Genomic DNA, 23,507 nt, shown 5'->3' on the forward strand with positions numbered 1-23,507 from the left:
ACATGTGCGCATATGCGGGAAGTCATTAGCGGGTTTGCTAGCGTTAGCATTAGTCATATAAAAAAAAATTGCTGTCAAAATCTGTTGATAAGTTTTGGATAAGAGTGCAATGTTGTGTAGTAAATAGTGCTTTTTGTGAACAAAGCACAATATGGACTGCCCTACAAAGGAGCAAATGTAATAACTACTTCAACACTAAAAAATGGCAAGTATTTTACTGAGTTGAGATCAGTTTTATCTTAACATAGTTGAGCTAAATTGTATGTCACAGAAATGTTGATTTCAGACTTGAAGAAATAGTTCACCCTGAAATGAAAAAGTCATTTTTTACTCACCCTGTTGTTGTTCCAATGCCTTATGTCCTTCTATCGTTTTCAGGCCTTAAAAAGAGAAATAAAAAAAAATGTCCTGTATGCACTCCTCCATAAAATGGCAGTGAATGTTGAAAAAGAAAGGATACAAATGTATCACGCAATGATACAGTGAGATGCGCGACATATATTGAAAGTGTTCAGGAGGCATACTATAAGTTTTGTGAGAAAGAAACCGTATTATTTATTCAAAATACAGAGCTCGGCCTTTACTCTGTGTGTGTGAGCCGTCAGCAGCTGTTCACGCTTACTATAACTCGCACTGTTGTCATGGAATCAAGAGTAAGTACACGCACAAACTATTTTTAGAAATCTGGCTCAATAGAAACAAACGCGTCTCTTCTATAAGGTAAATAATAAGAAATAATGCTAAGAATAAGGCAAACCTTCTGAAGTGAATGTTGTGTACTGGTTGTCATGACAACATTGCAAATAAGCGTAAGCGGCTGCTGACGGCTTAAACGCACTCACAGGAACGTGCACAGTAACGGCCAAGCTCAGTATTTTGACTGAATAATATTTCTTGCAAAACCTTACAGTATGCCTCCTGAACACTTTCCAAAAATGGCACACATCTCACTGTATTATCATGTGATACTTTTGTATCCTTTTTGTAAAGTTTTAGCCTTGTAGACATTCACTGTCATTATATAGGCTACAGGAGCGCGTGCATTACTTTAAAAAAAAATAGAAGGACATTATTATCGGAACAATAACAGAATGAGTCAAATATGACTTTATTTTCATTCCAGGTTGAACTATCCCTCTAAAGGATTAGTTAATATTAAAATGAAAATGTAACGCCTCTCGAAGTTACATCCGACTCCCGTGAAGCTTTTTTGGTAAGTTGAATACGGAAGGCAGTCTGATAGAAGCTAGATATTTTACTTTATAAACCCACACCTGTCAGATGCTTTTATCTTAACTAAATTATTTGTATTTAAGGTATACATGTTAATATAGTCATTACATACTAATCCCTTGCTAGTGTAACGGAGGCCAGCTAGTAAGAGCTGTGTGAGTAAAACTCACTTTCCTGGGCTCAAGAGGTGCACTAGCAACTGATGCTTTAGCGTCCTTGTCAGCGTGCCTGTCTCCAGTTCCAGAAAAATCCTGTTCCAAATCCTGCTCGGAACGGTGCAAGTAGAACCGGTTATATTGGTGCCGTGACCCAGGAGTGAGGTTTAGAGGGATAACGGCCTTTTCACACATACTCCGTCTGCAGTGCGTGTGCGGTGCGTGTTGCGGTGCGTGTGCGTTGCAGGATCCGCACGCCTTGTTGTGCTTTCACATATGCTGCGTTTGCAGTCCGCAACTGATCCGCTTTTGCATTCCACAAACAGCATTTATTCATTATTTTTTATTTAAAATACAAAAGTTGTTACTGAACATGGCTCGTTAGAATTGCAATTATCTTACTCTTTCATAGAAGTCAAGTTAACGTACTACATTTAAACAACATTTTATTCAATTAATTAATTCATAGGCCTATTTATATAGCCTAGTACTTTAGATTTAGCTCACACAAGTGGCAAAACATTTAACCTAAAATCACAAACATTTTAAATTAGAAACTTACAATAGTCTATTCAAAAACAGCCGACTCTCGTCTTTTCTTTCGTTTTTAAACCCTTTTAAAAGAAATCCTGCAGGTCAAAAAGAACTTTGCTTTCACCTCCAAGAAAGGACGAGTGCTATCTGTTATGGCACATTTTTTTAACCTAAATGCCAGGTAAGGTGTCGTTTTGTTGCTTTACTTGAGAAAAAAAGCCATGTGTTGACTTTGAAACAAGAATATATTTTAAATTATATGCATCTGTGGTGAAATTACTAAATTTTCGCGTCAGTACATGTTTATTTTAATGCGCACAATGTTCTGTCGCTTTAATGCAGAAGCGCAGCAAAAAATAGACTCGGTACGAAAACGATCCGTGCACTGCTGCAGACGCAACGCTCCTGGAACGGACTGACGGACCGCATCCGCGTGCAGTGTGAAAGCTGTCATCCGTTAACATGGGTACGGAAAAAAATCCGCACCGAACACGCACTGCAGACGGAGTGTGTGTGAAACAGGCGTAAGTGTAACGGGGGCCAGCTAGTAAGGGCTGTGCGAGTAAACCTCCCTCTCCTGGCTTCAAGAGGCGCACTAGCGACTGATGCTAGAGGATGTTTGATGCACGGTCTTTAGCGTGTTTGTTAGCATGCCCGCCTCCTATGTCAGTTCCAATCCCGCTCAGAGCAAATAGAAACAGAGGGGTTACACTAATGCCATGCTATACTAGATTTCACATAAAAGGTGTGTTTGTACAAAATAAGTGGCTGCCTCAAATGCTGTTTTGATTAAATCTGCTCATTAACTTTTGTGACAAGGCTGGAAATAAGATGAACCAGCTGCTGGTTTGCAAATGGAAGCAGACACACACTCACATAATGCAAACACATTCTTAAGTCCTGATTGGTTACACACTTCCTGATGATAAGAGAATATAGAGCCAGTTGCGCTCTATTAGTCTGTGACACATTAAGGACAGATGAAAGAGGAACATGAGTCACAAACACACACTTTAGAAAGTTCTAGTAATGATATGCAATTATACAATGGATAAACTTTAAAATCTGATTGGATAAATCCAGGTGTACTATGCATGTTTAAAAGTCATTTTGCATTTCAGATTGTATGATATGACCCCAGCCATCTTGGGTAAAAGTCAAAGCAGACTGTGCAACATCAACTGTCTTTTAGACTGATAGATAGGGCCTGTGATGGACATGATGTTGAAAGTGTCTTTTACAACAATAATCAGGTCACTGAAGTGTCTGAAATCTGATCTGGGAAAGCTAAAGAGGGAATTTTTGCTCTCTGATAGTACAGTGTGATATTTATATTCATACCACAAAGGGAATAATATTTAATTATCTTTATGCAGCATATAATATAGACAGACATACAATTGTGTTTGTTGCAACCCAGGCTCATTGGAAAAACATGCCTGTGGTGATATTTCTGCAAAATGATATTACATTGCTTGTTGCATGTTTCGCATTCCGTGCTTTATAACGTGTGTTTGCAAATCACCTTTCACAAACGCATGTATGTATACAATATAACGTGCAGTACTTACATGCTCTGAATATGAAGTTGGACAAAAAGTTGATGTTGTTGCTGTAAGCATGAGCTGACAAGGCTCTGCCCACTTCCGAAAAGGGGGTGGGGAGCAGCAGCTCATTTGCATTTAAAGAGACTTACAAAAAGTGTTTTTGCTCCCATTCAAATAGGGACTTCCTATAAAAACATCCTATAATAAATAATATGTGGGGTATTTTAAGCTGAAACTTCATAGACACGTTCAGGAGACTCCCGAGACATTGCATCTTGTATCCAATGGTCCACAAATATAGGGAAATGACAGATAGTAAGGATTTTCTATTTGAGTATATATATATATATATATATATATATATATATATATATATATATATATATATATATATATATATATATAATTATTATTATATTCATTTTCTGAACATGTAACCATAACTTTCTTGAGTGGACATCAAAGGAATTAGTTAAAAACAATATTGTGGGGATTCCTTTGAAAGCAGACTGGTTGTAATTCTTTCAATTTGTCTCACCTAAAAAGAGCAGTCTTGAAGTATGGGTCACTGTAACATTGTTTTTATTAGTATAAATTATTATAAATACTTATTGCATTACACTTTTAAACTGAAATGTCCAATAAGTGGCACAAAAAGCATGTTCAGTTTTGTCGAGTAGTTTGTATCTTATAGCTCACAATTGTGAGTTTATATCACACAATTCTGAGAAAGAATTGTGAGAGAATTTTTAATTTTGCATGTTGTAGAGTTAGCAGAATGTTGGTAGAAGCACGTTTTTCCTATGAGCCTGTGTTGGTATGTTGCCTATTTTAAAATGGCTTAGAACAAGCTGCTATATTATTTTGCAACAACAAACAGTTGGGCTAATGAACATTGCAGGGATAACAAAATGGATTACATGTAAGTTGATCTACATTGACGTAACGTGAAATAAAAAAGTACCAGCATAACATTATTCACACCATCTATATTTTTTTATAGATATTTTTGTGAACAAGTCATCCGTTCATATGTTTCAGTTTCTAAAGATATTTTGACCTCATAATGTTTAATCAAAATGTTATAAGTGGACCTTTCTGGGAAAACGAAAACTCATTCCTGCTGAATTGTCACTACTTCCGTAACTTTAATGTGCATTCCTAGTCCATCAGTCTATGCTGCTCCAAAGAAAATAAATGTTAGTCTTCTCAATCTTTGATTGAAAACATAAAAGCCTGCTTTCCTGTGAAATTATTTTCCTTTTCCGCTGACGACTCTTTGGCTCTTTTTTCCCCACATAGACTTGAAATGAAATTATGGCCCAGTTATTAGACCTTCATTCAATTAGTCCAATCTTGATACAAAACAATGGCACTGACAAATATTATCAGTGCAAGCTACTTTCAGTTAAAACTGCTCAAACTTGCATTTCAGCTTGGGACTAGGCTTAAGCTTTGTCTGTGAAACCGGGTGTAGTATATTTATAATTCATATTGCTGTTATTTGAATCCCAGTTCTGCAAAGTCTTCTTTCACATTTGGACACTTTTGGGTCTAAATTTTAAACTACTGAACATTTATCGAACATGTTTTTATCATGTTGCAGTGACTGCTATTTTATAAAAACTATGTGTCACGCCTAAAAAGATCCCTAAACTGTGGGAAAATAACTGCAATGTATGGCCTCTTTGATGTATTGCTTCCGTAAATGATTTAAGGACAGACAGAAATAGATCTGACATATAACACAACGATGGGATCAGTTTACTTGTATTTGTGTGTTTTTGTTTGTCCATATCAGCCACAAACCTAATCCAAACCTGTTTTACTCTCGAGCGTTACCCATACCACCATCCAAACGTCTCTCTCTCCTCCTCTTCTCTTTCCTCTCTTCCTTCTGATAAGACTCTCCCTGGTCTCAGGCCCATTAGCCAATGGCGAAAGGGATAATTGTCATGGAAAAGAGCCGGGCGCGCGTTTGATGTGGACCTCGACTTCCTTTTGATGTAAAAATGTATCCACTGTGATTATCAAGATTATGGCTTCCTCCCCCTCCTCTTCCTCATTCCCTCGCCCTTTCCATCCCTCCATTAAGCTGTGAAGATTAATTGGAAACAGCCTGGTCTGATGGCTGAAGCTGATGCCGTTGTCTTCATGGATGTCGGGTCACTTTACTTGTGTTTGGGCAGCATATTAATTATGACTATATTAGTGTTTCTTCAACACTTCAGCACTTTATTCTCTGTGCACATAACACTCTTTCCCCAACATTGGCGTATATTTCCATAATTTAAAAGACAACTCTTCCCAGCCATTGACAGAAATGTCTGTTTCCACTGTTATATGGTAGGGGGCGCTATGACATTTTCGGGAACAGTACTGAATCTCCTGTTTAAATTCAGACACAAGCTGTGTCTCATTTCGTTCAATTTTGAGGGCTGTGTCCTCCGGAGGACACGTCCTCTGAACAATGCAGTATACGGAGTGTCCTCAATCAGAATTAAACGAGACGTCCTTTGTAGGACACACAGGCAGGAAGTATCACGTTGCTATGCCAACACGTTCAGCCTCGTTGCGCTCTCACGCCAGTTATATGAATGAAACGTATTCATAATTTGAAAATGCCTATATGAAATGTTTCTTGTCTTGACAGCAATGTACTGTTCTAAACGTTTAAAAAGCACTAAAAACTTGAAATCCTGTTTACCACAACTGTTTCAGGTAGCCTAATACAGCTTAAAAACAAAAACAAGCTTAAACTAATTACATTTAAACACCACATCAACGCTTGCATGTATATCTGGCGGCGGTGCCGTTTTTTCATATAATATAAAAAAAATATGACGGTTGTTAACAGCGACAGCGAAGGATACACCTCATGCACACTCTCCCTGCGTCCCAATTCGCATACTATCCATCCTAAATAGTATTCGAAAATAGAATTAGTATGTCCCAAATCGTAGTATGTTGAAAAGAGTATTCCAAAGATGGTTTACTATTTGGTCCGAATTCGAAGTATGGATCGATGGGCACTCTAACCATAGACATAATATACGTAGACGCCCCATTGACTTACGCTGCCTATTGGAGCGGACGTATCAGCGCGGCGCCATCTTGGATGGTTCTCCAATGCGCCGCCTCCCGCATTTATTTCCACTGAGGAAGATATATTCTCAACTACAACGATCATAACTCCCCGAGTTTTTACCGGATTTTCACACGGTTTGGTTTGTTACAAACTGCAGAGACTTAGTTATGATACAGGACGCTGTCACACACTGAAAAATTCTGCTTTCATGTAGAAAGACTTTGTATTACAAGCTTTAACTAAGACATATGGTATACTATGACATATTGATAAATGTATAAATGAATGAATTTTATATTTTAATAAAAAAAACAGTTTGATTGTTAATTTGAATTTATTTCTCTCACACACTCACACAGGCATATTGATAAATGTATACATTTATGAATTTTATATTTTAATAAAGAAACAAGTTTTATTTTTCACTTAGATTTATTTCTCACACACACACACCTTCTGTAACACATACAAGCTCCCATATATACTGTACCAGCTCAGAATGATTCTTTTTGTAAAGGGAAAGGCCTAAAGTAAACGTTATAATTCCAGGTCATTCCAGCATCTTACATTACCCTGTCAGGCTTGCAACTGGGACTGGGAGCTAAAATCCTTTAAAAATAACTTTTTTGCACAGCTTCTTGCGTATGCTTGCACTCTGTAACTCCAAGGTAGTTAATTTTGCGATGTGTTGCAGCCTTACTTTGTGAAATAGACCTACAGACACCACAAATGACACAAGCATGAAATGATGATGATGTATAAATTGTAAAATAACCTAAATTATTGTTCAATCTTACTTGTGAAATGTAATCCCATGCGACCTGGTATCAATATTGCGTTATTGCAACCGTAAGCTGCATACAATACAGGCATAATTGCTCGATCTCCATTGACTCTGAATGCTAGCGTTGAGTGGAGAGACCCAACCAATATGGCGGCGACGCTGGATCACTCTCCAGCACATCATGGGGCGTCTACGTATATGATGTCTATAGGCTTGTTTGAGATGAAAAAAAGGCGAGACTAGGCGGCTGCAGTGAGGGGAGGAGTGAAAAAAGTTCAGGCAAGCTGGACAGTTCTCTCCTCTCGTAGTGGATCAGACACCTGCGAGATCAGTTGCGGATATCGCGGGATTCACACTCGTGCGCTCTGTTGCTGATAAACTGGATGTAATTTAAGTTCTGTTGCTTTTATATAAAAATAAATATTATGAACAAGACACCCAAAGTTTTTGTTATTTAGTTCCATTCGAAAGACCTGTTTATCAACCATTTTTACTTTAATTACATACATGTTTTTATATATTTTTATAAATATGACAACAATCACATAACCAACAGAGAGATCACACTGTCAGAGAGTTTGGGAATATTCACACAATTTATACACATTAAAACATGATATCAGAGTTTTAAAATCAAACATTTAAAAAAAGAAAAATACATCACGGTTGTTTAAGCCAATACGCATTAAGCTGTGTCGTCAGCAAGTCGTTTCCCATCGTGCTTTTGGTCAGCGCAGTCGGTGGAGAGCAACTGCGCTCGACTGCAGAATCCGACACATCCGCCTTGCCATCGCGAGAGATTTTTGACATACGTCAGCATGACATCAGAGCAAGGCGGACCGCCCTCGGACACATTTCTAACCGGCATGCATCTCGCGCTGATCACCGGTGATCGGTTCTGCGCAGATTTTGCTCATCTCAAACAAGCCTTATGACTCTAACGGCTGATGTTGCCCACAACCCATTGCGAGTTGGACGAGGATTCGATTAGAACTACAAACGCGGATAAAAAGCGTTAAAAAACTACAAACATGATGGATGTGCGAGTCAGACGGTTAAGTAGAGAAGTTTAGATAAAGGTGTTTGAGTGACCAACTATCAATATTTAACCTGACAAAAATATATTTATTCAGTGTTGTCAATGTCCACATTATATTTCACCTGCAGCAGCATTGTGAACTTTTTTAATGACACGTTTGGCCATTAACTTTTAAATGCATCATTATATTTAAACTGCAAACACACGAGGAGAGTCTCTGAGCCACAAATACACACACATGGCAGATCAACGAGCGGCTACATTTCTCTCTGATACGGTAGGAGATTAAACTGAATGTGGAGGATTTGAACTGTGATGAATCTGACGATGATTGACAGGGCAGATAAACGGTGACGGGATGCACGTAACTAAGCGACAGAGTCTGTTAAAGATGGCGAAGTAGTATGTCCCGAAGCTTGCAGTCTTTTCTGCTACACACTCAAAAGTATATACCTTTTCTTCACAAAAAGAGTACATACTTTTAGGACGTAGTATAAGTAGGTGAAATGGGACACAGCATCTGAATTCCTGTGAAAGAAGGGCACATTCAAAGGTCGCATTTGGAGAGTCCTACTCTATATAAACTGCTTTATTTACTGTTATTGTGAAGCATCCTTGAGCATGGGAAAGCCGCTATATAAATTAAACTTATTATTATTATTAAAATTATTATTATTATTATTGTTATTATTATTATTATTATTATTACTCAATTTTTTAAATGAGATGGCCTTATGACATATGCAGCCTTCAAATGTGACCTCCGGAGGACGCAGCCTTCTGAAATGAGACACAACTACAGTGTGCCGTGTGAAGGATTGCTGCTTTTGCATAGGTAGGGGATGCTATTACACGTCTTCTGCATGAGTACTGAATCTTCTGATCAAAACACAGGTGAAAAAGAAGCAGAAACTAGTGATTACATATGCGTCTGCTTATCATAGGTATCATGTAGGTATAAGTATGGTGATCATCAACATTAAACAGCATTACAAAAAAACTACTAATGTTACTGAATGAAATGTCGAGCTATAGGACCGTGAAGCTTTGGTTGTGTTGATGAACTTGATCTACTCCATCTATGTTTTGACAGTGTTCTGAATCCCATCTGGATGTAGACTTTGAAAAACAGCTCAAAATCTTGCTCTTTTATGAAACGTATCTATATTTAAGTGTTTATACGCTGGTGGGGAAAAAGTTAAAACAGTCTGACTACCATTTAAAGGTACTTTATAACTCGCTATTGCGTGTTTATATCTCGCAATTCTGACCTTATAACTCACAATTTCCACTTTATATCATGCAAATCTAAAAAAAAAGTTGCAATTATCTTTTAATTTTTTAGTTCTGTTTCAGAAACAAGCTCCCATACAATATATAATTCAAAATGAGAAAAAGTAAAACACATAAACATAATTCTACAGCCAGAAAGATGAATGCACATTTCAATTGGGTCATTTATGTAGTAGAAATGTGAAATTATTTTATAAGTTAGTGCCTTCTAGACTGAGAAAAGCCAAAAAAAGTATTTTTTGAGTCAGATTTCATTCATGCGAACAGCTGAGCCGAGCTAAGCATGGCAGTCATTCATGGTGTGTGTCCAGTCTGCTGCATTTTCAGTTCATGCCTATGGAAGATAAACTTTCACAGGAATTCATTGAAAACACTCGCGTTTCTCCGACTGTTCTGTAATGACTGACAAAGTTTTGCATATTAAAATGATTTTCAACAATCCCGCCATTACACGTGTAGGATTTTGAAAACCTCTGACGTTGAAAAAAAAACTTGTTACGTAGTTGAACATAATAAAACATTCATGCGTATTACATATGCTTTATTAGCCTTGGCTGTGGCAAATAAACTTAGAGTTGCAACTGTTATAATTGACAAAGGATGACTTACTGTAAATGTAAGTGTAAATTGACCCCTTCCCCAGCTCCACCTGTATAGATCTGCCATGGTAAATTTCATACAGTATCTGCTATTTGTGCAGCAGCAGTAAGTCTTACATGCTCATAGCAGCATGTCTGTGTATGTACTGGCAGTGGCAAGTCTATTTACTTCTACAATCTTTCTTCGTGTATATACCAGAATCTAAAGCTGCAGTCATGGGATTTGAAGGCAGCAAAGTGAGAATTTGTGTGAGAGTTGGCAAGTGTATTTATCTGAGGTGCCTAGCCATATAAGCACGTTTGTGTCAGGGTGTTTACTGTTATATGTGTGTTTGTGTTGGATATACGCTTGTGTGTTTTGGTTCAGCGTGCGTGTTGGCAAGTGTGTGTATGACAGTGTGTGAGTGAGGCCTGTTTTCATTGGATGCATGGATGGATTTTATTTTACATCTCTGTCTGTGAATGTGTGATTAGTGACTGTCATCACAATGACTCATTTCATCTCTGCTTTTGCATTTCTTCACAGAAATCTGAGCAACAATCGTATCCGTGTCCTGAAAAATGGCTCCTTCACCGGCTTGTACTCCCTCGAGAAGCTGTAAGTAAATCTCTTTCTCGCCATCATCTTCATCACCATTGCAAGGCTTAGTGGTGTCTTTCATGTGTGCTGCCTAGGGATGGGCATTTCAAGTCTTTTCAGAGTACGAAAACATTCAAATGAGTAACCAATTACTCAACAAATAATATGGAACCACCAATAACTTTTATACTTTTTGTTTAGTTTTTTTGAAAATGCAGTGGAATGCAAAAACATACATTCTGTGTGAACAGAATTCTAAGTGTCTGGGTTTGTTTCCCCTTTGCTTAAAGGGATATTTCACCCACATTTTTTAGTTTGCCCATGATTTACTAACCCTCAAGCCATCCTAGGTGTATATAACATTCTTCTTTCAGACAAATACAGTCAGAGATATTTTAAAAATGTCCTGGCTCTTCCAAGCATTATAATGGCAGTGAATGGCAATCCAAAATTTGAAGCTAGAAAACTGTATCCATCCATTATAAAAGTGCTTCACATGGCATCTGGCACTATTCACTTTAATTCAGCCATCCATTATGAAAAAAAATCCATATTGTTCCGGGGGGTTAATAAAGGCCTTCTGAAGTGAATCAATGGATTTTTGTTTGAAACATTTTGTAAGAAATTTTTTTTGAAAGTAAAATATCTTGCTGCCAACAGACTGCTTTCCGTGTTCAAAAAAATTTGTGTTCGTAACTGGCACGACGATGATGTCAGACGTAGCGTAAGCGTTTGAACTGCGAGAGGCGCTACACTTTCTGCGCAAGTTAAATACGATAGGCGTTCCGTTGGAAGCTAGATATTTTACTTTATAAAGTTTTAAATATGGATATTTTTCTTACACAAACCCATTGGTTCACTTCAGAAAGCCTTTATTAACCCCCCAGAGCCATATGGATTTTTCACAATGGATGGATACACTTTTTTGGGGATATTTTCATATTTTGTAGATATCAATGTCAATAGCCTCGCTCACATCAGCTGACTGTAAACGGATCACGTCTACCTATAAAAATTCGACATCTATTACAGCATACATATATAATCTCCTCATTCTGTTGAACACAGAGGAAGATATTTTGAAGAATGTTGGTAACCAGACAGTTTACGGCACCCATTGACTTCCATATTAGAAAAAAAAGTCAATGGAAGTCAATGGGTACTGTCAAATGTCTGGTTACCAACATTCTTTTATGTTCAACAGAAGAAAGAAACTCAACTCATACAGGTTTGGAACAACATAATGTAAAGTAAATGATAACAAAATTTCCATGTTTGGGTGAACTGTCCCTTTAAATACAATAAAGAGAGTCCAAATTATTGTGATAGCAACATTTGCTTTAATTTGAATCAGAATGTTCCTTTAATTTCCATACTGAATATTGAAGTTAACGCTGCCAGAGAGCTGTTTGCTGCTATCTGTGAGTGTGATGCTACAGTAGGGAGGATGAGCCGGTATGTGTGATTATCACAGAAGTCTAGAGGAAATAGTCTCATTACACCTCCATATATCACCCTGAGAAAAACCGCTGAGTCTGGAGAGATAATAGAGGAGGAGGAGAGGAGGCTGCCAGGGATTGAAGGAGAAATATGTTCTGTTGCTGACTGACCTGCAGTATTGGTGCGTGATACTGACAGCTAGACTATATTATTTTCTAATAAAATGGGTTTTAAGCTCTTTATGGGCCGCTTCACACAGAACGTGTTTTTACTGTTAAAAACATGAGGCGCAGGTCTGTGGAATGATAAAAAAAGCCCAGAGACAGTTTTTTTAGATGGTGCAATTTTTCCCGTAAAAACCCTGTTTTTAGAATGCTGTGTCAACCGCGAGACTGCAAAAGACGTCAGTTGTGAGCGCAATGTATACCTGTAGCGCATATGGACATTGAAAAACAATGGAAAAGTAGCGCAGTGGAAGGAAAAAATGCATTCTGTGTGAAGCCTGCAGATAAAAATGGTGACATGTAGCAAAATGGCTAAAATGCATAACACTGTGGTATTATTTTTAGTGGGCTGAAATGTTTTATAATTCTAAATATTGTGTGTTTTTATTGCGCGTGTGAGTGTGTGCGCGTATGAGGTCATTAGTGTGTGCACGTGCGTGAGCTCGTGTTCATGTGTGCACGTGTGCTGTGATTAGCCGTGTGTGTGTAAGACAGGGCTGCTCTCTGTATGTAGGTGTTTTGTTTGGGGTAAAAGGATCTGATTTGCTTGTTTTTGCAAGTGCAGACAAGACCCCTGGGGAGCTGCGGGGGGGCAAAGGTCAGAGAAACTGGAGCCGTGCCCGCAAACAGGCACTCGTACCTGGGATTGTAGTTAAACTGGGTTAGGATGGGGGTAGGGGTGTTTTAACTGCAGATGTTAACCCTCTATTATAGTTTTTGCCTATTGCTTACACACGTTCGGCTAAATTTGGCTTATTGTGTCAAAACTCTACACACAAGCAAATAAGACACACCACTGGGAAATGAACCATTCACATCTATGTCAAATTGAAACTCTGCTATCAAAACCTAACTTTTGTCAAAATGTCACTCTGATGACAAAATGATACACACTTGCATTATACTATATCTATCTATCTATCTATCTATCTATCTATCTATCTATCTATCTATCTATCTATCTATCTATCTATCTATCTATCTATCTATCTATCTATCTATCTATCTATCTATCTATCTATCTATCTATCTATCTATCTATCTATCTATCTATCTATCTATCTATCTATCTATCTATCTATCTATATATAAAACACTGCAGTCTTTAATTTTTACTGTTTTTAGTCAGTTCTTCAGTTAGCATTATGTGAAGCAATGCAACACTTAAAGTTTTTGTTCTTTTTTTCACAACAAGCAAAAATGAAAATGCTGAAAGGTTACAAATGACATACTCAATATTGCACATCACAGTACTATACTTCACACTACAGTAGAAACTCAGTGCTAGAGTGTGCTATGTCTTGTACTGTAATGATCCACAAAACTATCATTATTTGTTACAAAGGGAGCTCTAACCAACTTGCAATACAGTAATGTGATACGGTACAGTACTGTAAATACTGTAGATCCAGTCTGGAATGGAAAGTTGCTGTTTTTCAGTCTAAATTTCCTTATGATGAATGGAACTGTGAACCGGCTTAGATGTGGGTGGACTCTCTGCCCAGCTTCCCTCACTGTCAGGCCATGACTTATCACATGATCCACCAACGTTGCTGTAATATCATCTGAAATATTATTCTGTGCACAGCCTCTTTGACCATGTTCCCTCTGGCTGAGCCTGGTGGAGATGGGCTAGGGAGGTCTTATTCATCCCGCCTGCTGTCTCTCATTTTCACTTTTAGAGCATTTTAGAGTGCTCTCACAGCCAGTGCTGCTGTCTGTCCCTCTCCTAGTATTATATTTATTTTTTCTATTTCATTCATGGTTGTAAAGTTATTTATTAATGTATTAAATGTATTAAAGTAGAGGTCTCTTATAGAAATGTATTTGTGACAGTGAAGGAGGAAGTCTCGATCTCTCTCTGGTCCTACAGTGAACACACACCCTTTGCTCTCTTGGTAACCAGCTCTTTCTGTGTCTGCCCGTCTCGATGGCCAGACTGTGCTCACTGTCCTGTTGTTACAGTGCTTTTGTTTAACCTGATAACCGTCACGAGGACGAGGACGTGCTGAAGCTCTCTTTGTTTAAATTAGCTCAAAATTACTATCAGATGTAAGTAATTACCTTGACAAACTATACATCATTAAAAAGATCTAAGACTAAAGTTTAATTTTTTTACCTCTGTTTTATTCTCAAAGTCTTATAGTGACCGTAATGTGTTAAATATGTTCCAGGAGTTATGAATATGATCTTGGGCGTCGCTACCTTTTGATTGTAATATGCGCGTCATTTGCTCCCATTCATAAAAAAATCCTCCTTGGTCGTCATGAAGACACTCGACAAAACAACTTTTATATAAAACAACTTTTGTTATATAAAACACTCTACATATAAAATATAAAGTGATATGAAGCAAGTTTTGAATAAAACATGATTTTAATCGTATAAATTGTTGTTTTGCTGGTGTGCTAAGCTAACATGCTAGCTTGCCCTAGATGCACCTGCCACTGAGTAAATACTTATTTTTATGAACATTTTCTAAATGTAAAACTACTGAAATGCTTATTTGGACGAAATGCATTCAATAGAGTCTCAGTGAGGGTAAAGTGAGAGGTTTGATTTAGAAATGAGGTTTGAATAGAGAATCGTTAGTAATTATAATGCAGACAAAAGAATAATAATTGGAACCATAACCAGTCCGCAGAAGTGTGAATGCCGGGGAGACAAACTAAATGGGGCAGTTTGCACCTCTAAACAATAGAGGCAATACAGCGACTGAAAGCTGAGAAGATGTGGCAATAAACATCAGTTGATATTTCAGCGATATCTCAAAATAAAATCGCATGAAACGATCTTGTAAAACGTTTAATAAAATGCAGAGTTTTAGACTGATCATCTTCAGATCTGAAATATAACATGGTCAGACTTGTGGCTTTAGCTGTAGTGCATTTCTAGATTTCTCCAAGGCCCACTTCAATTTTATTTTCATAAAGATATATCATACAAATAAATTTCTAATAACTTTACAAAACTTTGAAGCTTATTATAGCTTTTTTTTATTATAAAAAATATTATCATTTTGACTTTACAGTAAACTGCCAGGTGTCTGCTTTCAAATGAGACCATAATTATGCTTTTAGTGCAAAGGATTCACAAACTGTATTTGTTTTAGTCTGAGTATACATTTCTTAGGATTTTTTCAAAATTTAGAAATCAGCTTAACAGGTTAAGGTATGGTTACACTTTGTTTAAGGCATAGTAACAACAACTTATAGTTATGTTACTTTAGTTTAAGCATGTGTCTATAGTGTTCAAGCAACGGGCAAAAACTGTAGTAGCACATCATTTTCTTTCACTTTATTGGAAATCTTCACTGAAACCAATAGTATTCTGCTGTTTTTGAGCCACATTTTTCCAAATTTCCTCCCACTGTCTTTCCTTGTTCCCCATGGTGATGTGCTTTATTTTATTCAGTTTCATTATAGTTGTAATACATCAGGATTTTGCTGCATCATTGGTTAGTCTTTAGTTGTTGATTTTTAGATTATTGATTAACATTGTTGTATCAGAGATTGTAAATTTGGGAAGAAGGAGGCGGGAACTGGTGAACGTTTAAAAGGCTTTAATCAACAATTAACAAACTAAAAGCGGCAGCCTCTTACGGACGACTGCCGCGCGCGCACATAACAAAACGTAAACAAAACCTGAAGTAAACTCCAGGCCAGGTTCTATCTTGTCCTTTACTGTCTTCACTCCTCCTTTTATGCTCCTGTCACTCCTCCATGAGAGATCCGAGACCGGTGCACAGCTGGCACTCATCATCCAATCGCTCACTGGCCTCGTTTCGCTTTCTCGCGGCTCTCGCTCGCCCTGCTTGTCACATACCCCCATCGCCCTTCGCAGGCCGGGGGGTCCCCTTGAGACTGCGCTCTACTCCCCCACAGGGCCAGTCTTGGGGGCCGCAGCACCTGGGTAAGGACAGACGAGATAAGAAAAAAGGAGATGGAAGCACAAGGAGCGTCAAACACGAGAAAGGGGAGAGAAAAAAAAATCTTTGTCCGGTTCCTGGACACACTGCAGCCCGGTCCTCAACCAGCCAAGAGGCTCTTCCTCGCAGTGCCATGTGATGGTACTGGATGCTCGGTTTGACACTTATCCCTCTCCTGGTGGCCGGTGGTGGCTCCTCTGGTTGAGGGCAGCCGGCAACGAGTCCCGCGCTCCCTGCTCCTCCCCAAGGCAAACGCTGGCGACTCCTCCGCTCCCTCTCGGATGCCAGCCACCCCACCTCGACCCAGGAGCACGGCAGCAAGCTTTCCGTCCCACCTCACAATTGTCTAATATACAATTTTGACTCCTAAATTCTTGTCATGTTGTCAAATTACACGTTGCTTCCCGACCAATGGTGAATGGACCCTTTCAACAGACCCTAAGGCCATCCAAATCACTTTACATTTTGCCTCACATTCACTCATTCATATACAGACGGCGATGTCAGCCATGTAACGCATCATCCAGCTTGTCGGGAGCAGCTGGGGTTAGGTGTCTTGCTCGTGGACACCTTGACACTGGAGATTGAACCACCAACCTTCTGGTTTGTAGACAACCTACATGAACCACTGAGCCACTGACGCCCTATCATCATTTGCTGTCTTTAACGACATGATGCCAACAAGAAGGCGGAACTAGCGAGTGACTTCCGGAAACAAGAGCGCAAAACAAACAAACGTGGCTAGTTTTTGTCATCAGAAAAGCCCCCAAAAAGAAAGAATGCCACCTAGCAGCACCAATACCATTGTCTCAATGCCATGTTTGAAATCTGTGTGCGGAAGAGCTTGAGCGGAGAACTAGTCTTTCTGTCAGAACTTTGTGAAGCGCCCAGACATGGCGACGGCTCCATCCACTATGACACACTATACGAGATAAAACTATTGATTCTTGCTTCCCCAATGCCCGTTGTTTTTTATGAACCTAATGTAGAGTTAACACTGCACAATTTTAACACAATTTTCACTTGCAAAAGGTTTCACAGTTTTTGTGAAATCGCAGACAAATGCCCGAAATCATAGGCAAATCGGTGCTCGTTCCCACAAGTGACAATCACGCAGTGTGAATTATCAAAGACGCGATCTGAGAGAATCGCAGATGAGTCGCAGACGGCCGTGAGATATTCGGCATGCTAAATATCTGGACCTGTCGGCGATTCGAAATCCTGCTGTGTGAAATCTGCGTTCTGACTGAAAATCACATCGGCGATAACCTACAGCCAGTGAGAGAGCGAGATACAGGGCAGGAGAGAAGTCAGATGGTCGGGGAGGAGTTATAGACCACAGTTTCATTATTTTAATAGATGTATTTACAATGATATCAAACAGAAACAAAGCACAAACATTTTCCTGACCAGCCTCAGCAGCAGCACATTTCAAAATCAATTATTTAGCCTACCTCTAACTCTCTTTGCAGAACACAATTGCTTTTCGCGTCTCCCCAACAATTTCCTCCCCCATAATCTTCTTTTTGCTGCAAATCAGCGCACAGATGCAAGCTTCTTGTGGGCTATCATTTTTAATAACAATTCCAGTCTTGCATGAGAACTCCGGTCTCAAGCACGCGTGATCTTGCAAATTTTTCCTTATCACTTCTCGCATGCTTTTGGTTGTGACCCGACAACATTGAAAATAGTGCAGTTTGAACTCGGCATAAATCAGACGGACCAGAATTGGGCTGATATTGTGTAGTCCGAACTGGGCATAACAGTTTTTTTTGAGGATTAAGAGTTGTACAATCAAAATAACCATATGGCATTTCAGAAACATGACAGTAATGCAATTTCATCATTTGCAATTTTACATGTAACATATGTTGCAAGAACACTATAAAATAAAGTGTTACCCAAACTAGCATACTATAGAGAGTTAAAAGTGAGCAAGGAACTGGCATACACATACCATGTACTTATAATATTTGTACCCACAAGACTGGAAACACATTCCATATGCAGTTGGTCTGTAATAAAAACGACACACAAATGGTATGGCATGGTACGTTAAGAAAACCATGTAGCTTTACAGCTCTTTGGGGCTTCCTTTTTAGGAAGCCCATTATATCCTTGGCTACTACAATTCTAATGTTGCTTTCCATTCAAAGTTTTATATGGGATATTTTTCCCTATTAGTTATCACCGACTTCCTTTTGTGAAGACATTGCCTTGCCAGACATTCTTAGGATGTTGTATAAAGAAACAAATTGCAATGTGAGCATTTGTTTTGCAGGTGCTTGATCGTCAACAAAGATGTCTCCTAGCAACCGAACTGCAGAGTATAAATGATGGTATGCAGTACTAGCATTTGTTTTGCACATGTAGGGTTATGAACAGAATAGTTAGTTTACTGGGTTTTACACACCTGTCTCAGCAAACAGGCATTATCATCATGTAGGCTAACACAAGAGCTTTGACTGGTCTATACGTCATCCCATGCTTGTGTGATATTATACACCAACATTTTTGAATGGAAAAACTGAATTGGTTTCAAATATGATTTGAAATTTTTGATTTAATCGGAAATCAGCATTAGAACCAACATAGCAAAATATGTCATACAATCTCTTTGAAAAGGAAGAGTATTTACTATAGTTGAATGTGCACTTGTAGTGTTCTTAAAATCTTAAAAGTATATTTTTAAGAATGTGCTGATAAATAAAGGCCACGTAAGTATACTTAAAGAAAGTACATGTTCATGACGGTTTCTTAACTCACTTAAGAAGAGTTTCTAAAAATGTCAAATTAAAATTTTAACTTTAAAGTACATCATTTTACAAAGTACGCTTATTTTGATGTGTTGACTTTTTAGTTCCTAAAAGAACTAAAAAGATAGTTCCTAGCCATATCGGTCTAGAAAATCGCAACTTTTCATTTTCCGTTGGCCTTAGTAAACGATGTAACAACCTATACACATCACAACATGTAAATAGGAAAATGTTGGCATTATTTTGTCACTTATTGAGCAGTAGGCTAGATGGAGCCGTTTACCTCCAGTCTTTGTGCTAAGCTAGGCTAGCGGTGGGTGCGTCAGACAGAGTTATGGCATGCACAGAGATGAGAATGGTATAGACTTACCTAACTCTGGGGGATACGGTGAATAAGCTAAAGTCCCAGAAAGTTGCCGTGTTCCTTTAAAGGTGCAGTGGGTAATATGTATGAGGATATATGGACAGACATGCAATATTATACATAACTATGTTTTCAGAGGTGTATATAAACCTTATATAATGAACCAATATGTTTTTATTACCTTAGAATGAGCCATTTCTATCTACACCACGGGCCCCTTACAGTGAAATGGCCATTTTGCGCTGCCATGTGGCCCTAAATGACAAACTGCTCTACAGAACACTAGCTACTCTCTGCTGTCCTGTGTCAGCCACCGTAGCTTCTATATTTGCTTCAAAAAGGAGGGGTGAGTGGTGGGTGGGTGCAATCCGTAACCTCACCGCTAGACAACGCTAAAATTTACATAGTGCACCTTTAAGTCATACTTAAGTGGGTAAAAAAAAGCACTCTAAAGATCATTCGATTGCATTTAATACAAATGTAATCAAATAAATGTTTATTTAAAAATGTATCATTGTTCATATAAAAACAATGCATTCAGTCCCACACATATATTTTACTAAATGTATATGTATATCTAGGCTTGTTTGGGGCGCAGTATAACATGTCTTAATACTTCTATTTTTTTAAACGCTGTATTTTTCTTATATTTAACCTTTATTCCACACCGCTGTCTCCACTGTCCTTTGAACGGCTTGTTTGCTACCTGCTTCTATGAAGCCCATCCCTCCGAAAAACGCAATGGTCTTAGATTGGTTAGATGGCCAAATGTAGTTTCATGTATTTTTATTGGATGAAGTGCCAAGCACAGGTTGTCCGGAAACGCCACGCCCCTTACCATTACGGGCAGAAGTCACATCTGCAGTGACTAGCAAGGGTTTATGATGTCACCAACCCAGGAAGAAGCTTGTTGTAGTCCAAACCGGCAATTTTTGTAGGTAATTAACTGCCATAACTTGAAAAGACAATATCTCCGTTTGCATTGAACTTTCAGCGCTGTAACTTGCAGATACTGTTTATGCTCCAGCAGCAACATTACACAATTACTAAAGTTTAAAAAGTCAAATCGCATGCAACCACCCCTTTAAACACTTTGCTAAAGTTTACTTCTTTTTCACAAGGTAAAGGTTAAAACACAGATAAATCAGTTTAGTTTTCTCATGAAAACAGTTGATTGAATTCTTTGTAAATTTTTCCAGTCTGCCCTGGGCCTCAACCTCATGTGGAGCGACGGGTCTCCATGATCTATACTCATCCCATTGTTACACAGTTTATTCTTGTTTTAAGACAACGGCTTGGTGTGTGCGCGCACATATCTCTGTTCATTGTTTCCAGCTTGTACGAGTGTAGCGTAACATTCTGCCGGGAGCTTGTCTTATCTGTGGAGCAGTCATCCTAGGACAGGATGATCTTACTGCTCTCTCCACTACCCCAAAACTGCTGCCGACATCATATTCATGTTTAGGAGTGTTATATTAATATCAATTACAGATCTGGCTACTGACACATTCACTGCAACTTTCCACTTTTTCCGCGCTCTCTCAATTCAAAGGGTGTGTTTATCAGCAAAGCTGTATTTCACTGAAGCGATGTCAAAGCATTCTTTATCACGACACATATGTTATCAATATGACAGCACTTTGTCTTTTTGTCTGGCTGTGTTTTCCTCATCCCATGTGTTGTGTGCTGTGCATCCTATTATGGAAGTTTCTCTCAAACTCTTCTGGCATCGCTTCAAGGCTCTAAATATTCTCTAAACAGCCATCGCTACCTCTCTGTCTTTTTCTTTCTCTCTGTATACACTCTTTCTATGTATGCTCTTAAGATGTGTGTTCATGTAAAATGACGCATAACTGAGTGAAACACTGGGAAAGAATTTTCCAGATTGTTTCATTTAATTCAGAAGTGGCAAACCCATTTTACGTCACAGGCCAGATTTTATTTGTTAAACCTTGGTGTACGCATGGACAGCATTTTCACAACACGTGCTCCTCTGGAGCTGATAAAGTCCTGAATCAGCTGTTTTAATAACTTGCATTGGGGTAAAACAACATGCAATCGGCAAGCAATCACATCATTACCGCAGAGCACAAGCTCGTTGGCTACTGCTAATCCTGCAGCCAATGAGATTGCTCGCTCAACATTTAAATGAACACTCCACTGTTTTTAGAAATAAGGCTTATTCAACTTCTTTCCTACATTTAGATATATGGGCGAATGCATTTTTGTCTCATAACTCTCATGTCTCATTTTGTCTCACATAAGTTTGTAAGGGTCGCCAGCAGTGGCGATTTCTTTAAGACTGCAAGGGAAGCTCGGCTTCCCTTATAATGTCACAAAATTAATGGTCAAATATGTACTATTGTATTAACATTTTATTGACTAAAAATGCGTTAGAAAACGTGCATCTCAAAGACGAGTTCGTTCAGAATCAAGTTACATATAGCAGGTCGGCTGACTCGATTTCCTTCTCATACATTCCCGCAGCGTCACAGTGCATTTCCCTATTGAAGCCCAGCGTCCATTGACTTCAGTGGGGCTGCTTTGAACGTTTTTTTTCAGCGCTTCGAAACTAGACGGTCATTGGATAAACGCTGCGATTATGTCCCGCCCACGGACGCTCAGCGTCTCTGGGAGTGAATGGAGAGTGGGCTGGCCCGGACTCCGAGCTTCTGCGTGATGATTGGAGGGTCTGCATCTCCTTTTGACTGACAGCGATTCTGTACTATAAGGAATCACTGAAGCGCGCTCAGTCCCATCGCGGATTTCTTAAGTTCAGTCGAAATAAAAGCTGCTGCAACCTATTTCTTTGATATTTGCTTGGGGAATTTGCTTATTTTTTTTAATCATACATTTCACACAATTATACACCACATTCCTTGTTTCAGTTTTACAGAGTTTAATATTTTTTTATAGCTCTGCTGGCCATTGAGAGGACACTGGTCAAGTCACTTGAAAAGACTCCTAGTTGGTACGACAGGGTCAGAGACCATTTTCTTGAAAGGGAACGTAGGGCAGAATTTACTTTTAAATAAATAGACAATTTTATGATGTAGGCCGAAAATGAGCTTCCCCTCTCTGACAGACCAGTAGCCGCCACTGGTCGCCAGTAGCTTAGCTTAGCATAATTAATGGAATCCTATGTTGCCAGCTAGCATAACCTGAGTAAAAGTGATCAAAAATGAATAAAGAAAGAAAGAAAGAAAGAAAGAAAGAAAGAAAGAAACCCACCTAATTACTTCTTGTGGCCTGCATATTCACAACCAGTACAATTAGTGATGCAGATTAAGACTGGGCAATTTCCAAGGTAGATATTTTCTTGGGACTATATTATGGGGAAGCACAGGCGAAACACTACTACTTGGGCACAGGGATATACCTGCTCTCATTCTCACGTCCTCTGGCTGTTGAGTAATCGCAATGTGTTGGGTGATATCTCTGCGCCTAAAGTAGCAGTGCTTCATCTGTGTAATTAGGTGGGTTTTTTTTTGGATCACTTTTGCTCGGGACATGCTAGCTGGCAACATAGGATTCCATTCATTATGCTAAGCTAAGCTAGCGGTCACCCTGCCAAACTAAAACAATGCATGCACTGAGACAAAAATGCATTTGCCCACATATCTAAATGTAGGAAAATAGTTGAATAAGCCTTATTTCTAAAAAACGGTGAGTGGTCCTTTAAATAGTCTGGTTCAGTGTTCACTGTTAACTAGTCCCGCAGTAGTCTGGGTAAAACTGGACGATTCGATTTCGCCCTGCAATTGTAATTTCTACTGCTTAAGTTTATTTTACTTTTGTTATGTTCAAAAGTTTGTGGTTCTGTAAGATTTATTAAATGTCTCTTATGCTTACCAAGGCATTTATTTGTTAAAAATAAAATAGTATTGTGAAATATTACAGTTTTTAAACACAAATGCATGGTACTTGAGACACAATGATCGCA

At 38.7% G+C, this 23,507-nt stretch overlaps 1 protein-coding gene across 1 annotated transcript in view; it reads left to right on the forward strand.

The window, feature by feature from the left end:
• Nucleotides 1-23,507, forward strand: part of adgra2 (adhesion G protein-coupled receptor A2) — a 133,422-nt gene that overhangs the window by 49,732 nt on the left and 60,183 nt on the right. Inside the window, exon 2 of the mRNA XM_067413247.1 lies at nucleotides 10,799-10,870. Within this exon, the coding sequence (XP_067269348.1) occupies nucleotides 10,799-10,870 (72 nt within the window). The remainder of the gene's footprint in view (nucleotides 1-10,798; nucleotides 10,871-23,507) is intronic.

This window comes from Pseudorasbora parva, chromosome 13 (assembly GCF_024679245.1).
Source record: "Pseudorasbora parva isolate DD20220531a chromosome 13, ASM2467924v1, whole genome shotgun sequence".
NCBI classification, from domain to species: Eukaryota; Metazoa; Chordata; class Actinopteri; order Cypriniformes; family Gobionidae; genus Pseudorasbora; species Pseudorasbora parva.